Below are 8,486 nucleotides of genomic sequence, written 5' to 3' on the forward strand. Positions count from 1 at the left end.
ATATAAAAATCACTGCTGACAAAATGTGACACAAGTATAGGTGGGAGTGGTAGTTAGTGGTGGGGATACAGAAAGACCCATGTTGCTTGGTAAGCTGGGCTCATGTGAACAATGTGCCTTGGAACCCAGCCAAATGCATGGTCACACATGGGAATGAAGAATATGGGTCACCCATGCAGGATGGGAACCTGTATCCTGGAAAGCAGTGACTCTAGAAAGGACAGGTGAAAACATCTGGCATAGGAGACCCCAGTGCAATGCTGTACTGAAAAGGCAAACTTGATCTTTGGCTATGTAAGCAGGGGAATATCGAGTACCTCTTTCTATGGCATTGCTGAGACCACTATTGGGTACTGTGCCCACACTTCGGAAGGGATGCTGAGAAATTGTTACGGTTCAGAAAAGAGCTACAAGGATGATTCATGGTCTGCAAAACCTGTCATCCATGAAGAGACTAACAGTGCTCAATGTATTTGGTTTACTCAGAGAAGGTTAAGAGCTGACGTGATCCCTGTCTTTAAGCACCAACATGGGGAGGGGATTTCTGAGGGCAGAGGGCTCTTTAACATCCAGGCAAAGGCAAAGCCAGGTCCAATAGCTGGGAGCTGAAGGGAGACTAATTCAGGCTCAGAATAAGAATTAATTTACCAGGGAGCAGAATTAATGGTTGGAACAGCTTCCCTAGGGACTGGGTGGATTTTCCATCAGTGGGAGCCTGTCAGTGGAGATAGGGTGTCTGTTGCTCAAGGCTGTGCTCTCGCTCAGCCAGGAGTTATTGGGTCAGAGGCAGGAATCACTGGGTGAGATTCTCTGGCCTGGGTTAGGCAGGAGGCTGGACTGGATGGGCACAATGGGCCCTGCTTGCCTTAAAATTTATGAATCTATAAACGGTGGAGTTTCTTGCTCGTTCTTCTGCAGTATCAAGTCCTGGGCTAGACAGACCATGGTGCTAAGGCAGTCCAGTAATCCCTATGTGCTGTAGCTGGGCTAATTTATTATCATCAAATAACTTGTTCACCCAGTGTTGTCAGCTCTGGTGATTTTTTTTTACTGTGAGCGTCGGGATATTTACCTGTTATTTTCCCCTCAAAGCCACAGCAACTGGGTCCTTGTATTTATGGGAGAATCTCAGCTTTTATGTTGTGGGGGGGGAGTATATTTCCAGCCCTTGTGGTTTGGAGGGGAGGGGTCCTAAAGGTTCCAAAAGCAGAATTAAAAAAATGTAGCTATATACAAATAATCTCATTTTTAAGATGTTCTGATATTTTGGGGGCCTGACTCGTCTTTTTTGAACTCTTTGGGTTGGCAGAATTGTGGGCCAACTTATTTACAGCCAACAATTTGTTCTTCCCCATTTTTTCCTGTCCTGATCGCTGCAGTTTGTTCCTTGTTCCAGCGCCGCAGGCTGCATGGGAACCATGCAAAGAGGCTGGTCAGTGCTATCTTGTTCAGGGCAAGGATTTGAAGAGCAATAATCTCTTCAGTCATCTTTAACTTTAGGGCCAGGCCAAAGCAGCCTCCCAGCTCAGGGATCAAATGTTCATTGTAAGGCACTTGCTGTTAAGCGCACGATCTGCCCCTCATCCCGTGTGGACAGTGGCCCTCTATTTGCACTGATGGAGCCTGCTCAGAAGCAGAGTTAAACTGATGCAAATTTTGGTGGTTTATGGAAACAACTTGTTTCCCTGTTTACATGGGAGATTTGCACCAGGGCTGGAATTGCTGCTTAAGCCCCAGTGTAGCTAAAGCCTGAGTCACAGAGGAAAGGTTCTAACTACAGGTGTGGGCCCTGATCATGTGATCTGACCCTTACACCTGGGTGGACCCAGCTTCGAAATAACAGGCCCAGTGCAGGGCGGAGCATCCATCTGTATTAATCCACTGAGTCACTGTGGGCTAGAGCCCTAGACCTAGGGCATAGGACACCTGGGTTCACTCCCAGTTATAAAACTGGCTTGCTGGGTGACCTCAGGCAAGTCACTTTCCCGCTCTGTGCCTAGTTTCTTGTCCTGCCCTTTGTCTGTCTTGACTGTAAGCTCTTCTGGGCAGGGGCTGTGTGCAACTAACACAAATTACAATAATAATGGATCAGGCTGCATTGTAGGGGGGTGTAACGATCTCTGCCTCCACAGCTCCCCCTTGAGACATGGGTTGGCCCTGCAGCCATAGTTTCTCTTTCCTCAGTAATTTCTCAGAGGCTCTCTCATAACCAGTAACACCCGTATTGGGCTGGCTTGTTATCATAAACGGCTACAAAATAAAGCCCTGAGAGTCCAAGTCGGAAGCTGATATATTTTGAGGTTTATATATCCATCCTTCCCGACTCTTCATCCAGCCGCTCCCAGGCCTTCTGCCTGGAGTCCCCCTTACCGAGCTGGGGTCTTTTCTCCCCTGGTGTCCCCTGCAGCAGCCTTCTCACTGCTTGCAGCCCCGCCAATCCCCCTCCCATGCCTTCCTACCTTGACTTTCCCAGGGTTCTTCCTTATCTGCCCCAGAGGCCTGATTGGGTCACATGGCCTTTTCCATTCCTCCTTCCCCACCCTCCTGGGACAGTTGGGTGGGGCCGAGACCTATCTCCCTTTAAAGAGGCAGCCGCCCTGTGAAAGGGTGGCTTCAAGGCCTGAGCTGGCACTGATTTATGGCTCACAATAAAAATGTGTTAACTTTGTCAGCTCCCCCCTGCGGGGACCAGCCTCGAACTGGGATCCAGTGTCTCACCCATACCAATGGCTGTCTCCTGTCTTCTTTTCCCATGCACAAGCTTCCCGATGGCACACTCAGCCGAGTTCTCGTGGATGGAGCAAGGAGAGGAGCTATGTGACGCCGACTCAGATGAGCGGGAGGAGCTGAGAGTTGTCCTGACAGGTGAGGAATTCCGGAAGAGAACCTGCAGTGGGAGCAGGACCGTAGGGAGTTGCCAGACCGGATCAGCACCCAGGTCTGTCTAGCCCAGTCTCCTGTCACCGACAGTGGCCTGCACCAGATGCTGCAGGGGAAGGTGGGAGAACCTGCAGTAGCAGATTGGGGCTAATCTGCTGCCATGTTCGATCCCATCGTGGTTTCTAATCGTTAGAGGTCGGCTCAAGCCATTAGCATTAAGTAGCTCTGGATGTTCCTGTTATCCACATAGACAGCCAGGCCTGCTCTGAGTCCTGCTAAGCTTTCAGCCTCCACTACATCTGGGAGCAATGAGTTTCATGGGCTGTTTTATACACCATACGAAAAAGGTTTAGAATTTGCTGCCTTTCACTTTCACTGCATGACCCCTTTTTATTATTTACTGTTTGTACTGAAGTAGCTGCCAGCTCCTCCAGGGAGCCTACAAGCCCTGGGAGCCCTGGGTCTGCACCTTTACCTTGTGAGTGTCAAAGAGCTGCTGAGCTGGAGCTTTCATTTCAATTTTTGTAACAGAAAATTGAAGTTTTCCCGTAGCAAATTTTAAATTTTGTAGAAACAGTTATTTTCCGTCAGAAAAATCATTCTGGCGGACAATTCCCGACCAACCCTAGAGGTGTCTTCCTCCAAGCACCGCTCTAGCTCAGCCAGGAGTTACTGGGCTGGAGGCAGGAATGGTTGGGGGAGATGCTCTGGGCTGGGTTAGGCAGGAGGCCGGGCTCGATGGGCACAGTGGGCTGTTCTGTCCTTGACACCTATGACTCAGTGCAGGGCCCTCCCTCCCCATTAGATACTTCCTCCCCTTGGCATGACTGACGTGTGTCTAGGTTCCCTTTCTCTTTTCCTTCCGCCAGATGACGGCGCCCTGAGTGAGGACGAGGAGGCGGACGATGTGCAGGAGCAGGACGACGATGATGGGGAGCCAGAAGGGCCATTCTCAGCCCGCTCCGAAGGGGACGACTCCTGCGGGAGCTCTGAGAGGCCACAGGGTAGATGGCGTGATGCAGGTGCGGGTGAGCAGGCCTGCGATAAGGAGGATAAGCCCTTCCGGTGCTCTGAGTGTGGCAAAGGGTTTGCCCAGAGCTCCAACCTGATCAAACACCAGCGGGTCCACACCGGGGAGCGGCCCTACCGCTGCCACCAGTGTGGCAAGGCCTTCACCTGGAGCTCATCGCTGCTGGAGCACCAGAAATCTCATGCTGGCGAAAAGCCGCACAGCTGTCCAGAGTGCGGGAAGAAGTTCAGTCGTGGCTCCACCCTGCTGGAGCACCAGCGCATCCACACCGGCGAGAAGCCTTTCCGCTGCCACCAGTGTGGCGCCCGCTTCAGCCAGAGCTCCACGCTGGTGCACCACCAGCGCACCCACACCGGGGAGCGTCCCTACCGCTGCGACGAGTGCGGGCGCAGCTTCGGCCGCAAGTCCACACTGGTGACCCACCGCCGAACCCACACCGGCGAGAAGCCGTACCACTGCCTGGAGTGTGGACGCAGCTTCGTAGTCAGCTCGGACCTGGCCAAGCATCAGCGCACCCACACCGGCGGCCAAGGCCCCTACCGTTGTGGGGAGTGCGGGGAGGGCTTTGGCTGGAGCGCCGCCTTAGCTGCCCATCGAGCCAGCCAGCATGGTGCCGAGAAGCCCTACCGATGCTCCGAGTGCGGGGAGGCTTTCCACCAAAGCGCTACGCTGCTGGTGCACCAGCGCACCCATGCCGGCGACGAGGCCTTCACCTGCTCCGACTGTGGGGAGTGCTTCCTGGAGAGCGCCAAGCTGGCCCGGCACCGTCGCACCCGGCACAGCGCCGACGGGGAGGAGAAACCTTTCAAGTGCTCTGAGTGCGGCAAGGGCTATGCCCAGAGTGCTGGCCTGAGACACCACCAGCGAGAGCAACCCTTCCGCTGCCCACAGTGCGGCCTGAGCTTCCTGTGGAGCTGCCGGCTGGCTGAGCACCGCCGCAGCTGCCGCATGGCTGAGAAGCCCTACAAGTGCCCCGAGTGCGGCAAGAGTTTCGGCCAGAGCTCCAAGCTTCTGCGGCACCAGGTGACTCACACCGGCGAAAAACCCTACAAGTGTCCTGAGTGCGGCAAGATCTTCAGCCAGAGCTCCAATCTGGCGGAGCACCGGCGCACGCACGCCGGCCAGAAACTCCACCGCTGCGGCATCTGTGGCAAGAGCTTTGCCCTGGGCTCCTATTTGGCCAAGCACCAGATCACCCACACTGGGGAGCGGCCCTACCGCTGCACCGAGTGCGGCAAAGGCTTCCGGCAGAGCTCCAACTTGATCCAGCACCAGCGCACCCACACTGGCGAGCGCCCCTACACCTGCCCCCAGTGCGGTAAAAGTTTTTGCCAGAACTCGCACCTCATCAAGCACCGGCGCACCCACACTGGTGAGCGCCCCTACCGCTGCCCCCAGTGCGGCAAGAGCTTCCGCCAGAGCGCCAACCTGCTGGAGCACCAGAACACCCATACCGGCGAGCGCCCCTACCAGTGCGGCCAGTGTGGCAAGAGCTTTTGCTGGAGCTCAGCCTTCAGCAAACACCAGAGGACGCATCTCAGCTAGGGGAGCTGTGCTGGGACCTACCTGAGCCTGGGGCCCTGTATTGGGACTCTCGGGTCCCCCCATATGGGGATCACCAAGCTCCATCTCCAATTATGGACCCCATATGGGGATCCCCAGGAGCCAGGGCAACACTGGGACCCCTCCCTGCTTCCCCCCTCTCCCCTCCGAGCAAGGGGAGCCTATAGAGAGACCACCAGGACATCCCATGGACATGCTGGAGATCCCAGCCTATCTTGCATCAGGATGGCCCTGGTTGTTCCTTTCCATAAGGGAAGCAGGATGCAGCCATGGCACATGGAGGCAAACCAAGATCAGGCCCCGTCATGCCGGGCACTGCACAGACACGCAGCGACTGAGATCAGGCCCCGTCATGCCGGGCACTGCACAGACACGCAGCGACTGAGATCAGGCCCCGTCATGCCGGGCGCTGCACAGACACGCAGCGACTGAGATCGGGCCCCGTCATGCCGGGCGCTGCACAGACACAGTCAACCACAGTCTCTGGTTTACATCACTTACATGTACTGCTGTCCATTGCCTCCCTGTCCAATGCAGGACTGATCAAACAGTGTATTGGCCCAGGTCTTGTTCTGCATATCCCTAGTGGCTGAGATTTCACTTTCTCTGTTAGGTGACCATTGTACAACTCTCGTCTTTAGCAAATCTTTGATGACACTGAAACTAAACTTCTCATTTTGCTGACTCCTTTGGAGTTTTGTTATTAAGAAGGATGAGGAAATGAGAGATTGTGCTTTGGGGTCTAATACAACTAAGAAGACTGCTAAGTAATTTTGTTAACCACAGGGTGAAAGGTGAGGTGCTATTGTGAATCGGAAAGGAGCTAAGAGACAGGAAAGTAATTGTGGGAAGAAATGGACAGTTTCCACAAGCTTCAAACCCACGATTGGCTCAGGAAGACAGCAAAGCCCTAATCACCAGGCTGCCAAAGACTGAGAGCCTCTTCCTGTATTCAAAGAGCTATAGAGGGAAACTAGAGACCTTTAAGCTTAGAGGATTTTTTTTGGAAACCTGATCTTTGTGCCTAGCCTCCTTTTCGAGCTGGTCCCTCACCTTTTTTTGCCACCTGCATGTCCATCTTTGTCCTTTTGCAAAACTAGGTTCCAGCCCTCCACCAATTCCTCAGGACTCTTCCACACTGTATGTTGTTGGATTGTGGAACTCCCTGCCACAGGTTGCTGCTGTAGCTGAGAACTTAGCCAGATTCGAAGAGGGACTGGATGTTTATGTGGATAACAAGACCTGTATGATAGTAAATGATAAAGAAGCGGGTTTGGAAAGAATATTAAACCTCAAGTTCCAGGGTTTAAGGTGATCTCTAGCTATTATGATTTAGGATGAGACATTCATGTGGGTAGATGATCCCAAACATGGGTTCCTCTCACTTTCTTCTGCAGCATCTGGTGCCAGTCCAGTGTCAGAGATAAGACACTGGGCTAGATGAATCCCTGGTTCGATACAGTCTGGCAGTCCCGGTTTTGAAAGCGCTCCTGTCACTAATATGCAGTTATAATGAGAGCACCTAGGCTAGACAAAATATTGTAGAGCAGACACAGGCAGGGAATGATATTCATTCCTTCTGCTCTGAGACAGATATGCAGACAACCTCACTGTAAGCATGAACCGCTTTCTGGGAAAAGCTTTTATTTTCTAACACGATAATCTAGGCAGCATCTTTGTGATTAGGCCAGGAGCCGGGCAGCCCGGACTCCTGGGTTCTCTCAGCAGCCCTTCCACTGACTTCCCCTCTCCCTGTCCGTCTGGGCTAGTGAGGATTCATCTATGAGTAAAGAGCTTTTGAGTTCCTCAACTAGAAATCCCTACATCAATGCAGAGTGTAGGGGCGAAAGATTCTCTTTTATGTATGTCTTTTGCAAGTGATTTTTACCAAAGCTGTTGGGGCGATCTCGGGAATGACAGACCAGTGAGCCCTACCTCACCGTATCTGTTAAATCCGGTTGAAACAATAAACAAAAATAGAGTTACCAAACATCTAGAAGATAGTGATATATGCTAGTGTCTAACCAGCACGGCCTCCCCAAAGGGAAACCATGCCTCACTAACCTATTAGAATTCTTTGAGTGTGTCAATAAAATAGTGACTAAAGGAGAAGTCATGGATGTCATTTCTTGAACTTTTAACAAGGCTTTGGCCCAGGTACTTCATGAGAGGCTCTGAAGGATGAATGGCAAAGTACCGTCCTGGAGCAGCAACAAAAAGGAGGGAAAATGGTCTATTTTTAATGTTGCAAAAAGGTCAGCAGTAGATGTCACAAGGTTCTGGGGTTTATTAGGTAGAAAGGGGGTTAGTGTTGGGATTTGGGGATAGAAGGGTCAGATCTGGGTCTTATTGAATAGACAGGGTCAGGGTTGCAATTATCATTCTTATGGTGTAAAGGCCTTTTCACAGAGGAAGGTTTGGCAGCATGTCTTGGAGACATTCACACTTTGCATTCACTTAGTCCCCTCTGGCCATTCATTCCTCAGCTGGATCCCCTCAACCCAGCATGCTTTGGCCCCAGTTCTTGTGTCCTGGGTGTAAAAAACATGTTGAGGCCAGAGATGAACCTGCTCCAGCCTTGATTAACAGGGAAGTCTTTTAGCTCAGGCCAGAGCGGTTTGTGCTTTAAGAAGAAGTGGTTACATGCAAACAGCAACATTGGTAGTTTAAAAAAGAAAAAGATTTAGTGAGAAAAGTTTTATGCTGTATCCAAACCCAACAGCTTCCTGAATGACGGGTCAGGAAGGGATGATGAGAACTTGTATGGCCTCAGAGTTCCTACACCCCAGGTAGCTGTCCCAAGGAGTGGGGGACTCACTGATAAGTATGGTTGGTACTTTTTGAAGGCCACAGCCACAAACCCCCAGTCACCACAACGCCACTCTGCACTTGGTTAATAAAAACCCATGAATGGACTCAGTTACTATTCAAGTAGAGGTGACTCCTTTACTTCTGATCCCAGTCTTGATTTTCTTCTCAGAAGCTGCTGGGTCCTGTCCCCTCCGAACTGGTA

The 8,486-nt window shown here is 52.0% G+C and overlaps 1 protein-coding gene across 2 annotated transcripts in view; it reads left to right on the forward strand.

The window, feature by feature from the left end:
• LOC141988539 (uncharacterized) overlaps nucleotides 1-7,579 on the forward strand; it is a 32,232-nt gene extending 24,653 nt beyond the window's left edge. Inside the window, exons 3-4 of one of the 2 annotated variants that reach the window (XM_074954339.1) lie at nucleotides 2,762-2,865; nucleotides 3,750-7,579. In XM_074954339.1, the coding sequence (XP_074810440.1) occupies nucleotides 2,762-2,865; nucleotides 3,750-5,455 (1,810 nt within the window). In that variant the 3' untranslated portion in view covers nucleotides 5,456-7,579. The remainder of the gene's footprint in view (nucleotides 1-2,761; nucleotides 2,866-3,749) is intronic. The other variant, XM_074954340.1, reaches the window with a different exon arrangement.
• Nucleotides 7,580-8,486: the final 907 nt, after the last annotated feature.

This window comes from Natator depressus, chromosome 6 (genome assembly GCF_965152275.1).
Source record: "Natator depressus isolate rNatDep1 chromosome 6, rNatDep2.hap1, whole genome shotgun sequence".
Taxonomy (NCBI): domain Eukaryota; kingdom Metazoa; phylum Chordata; order Testudines; family Cheloniidae; genus Natator; species Natator depressus.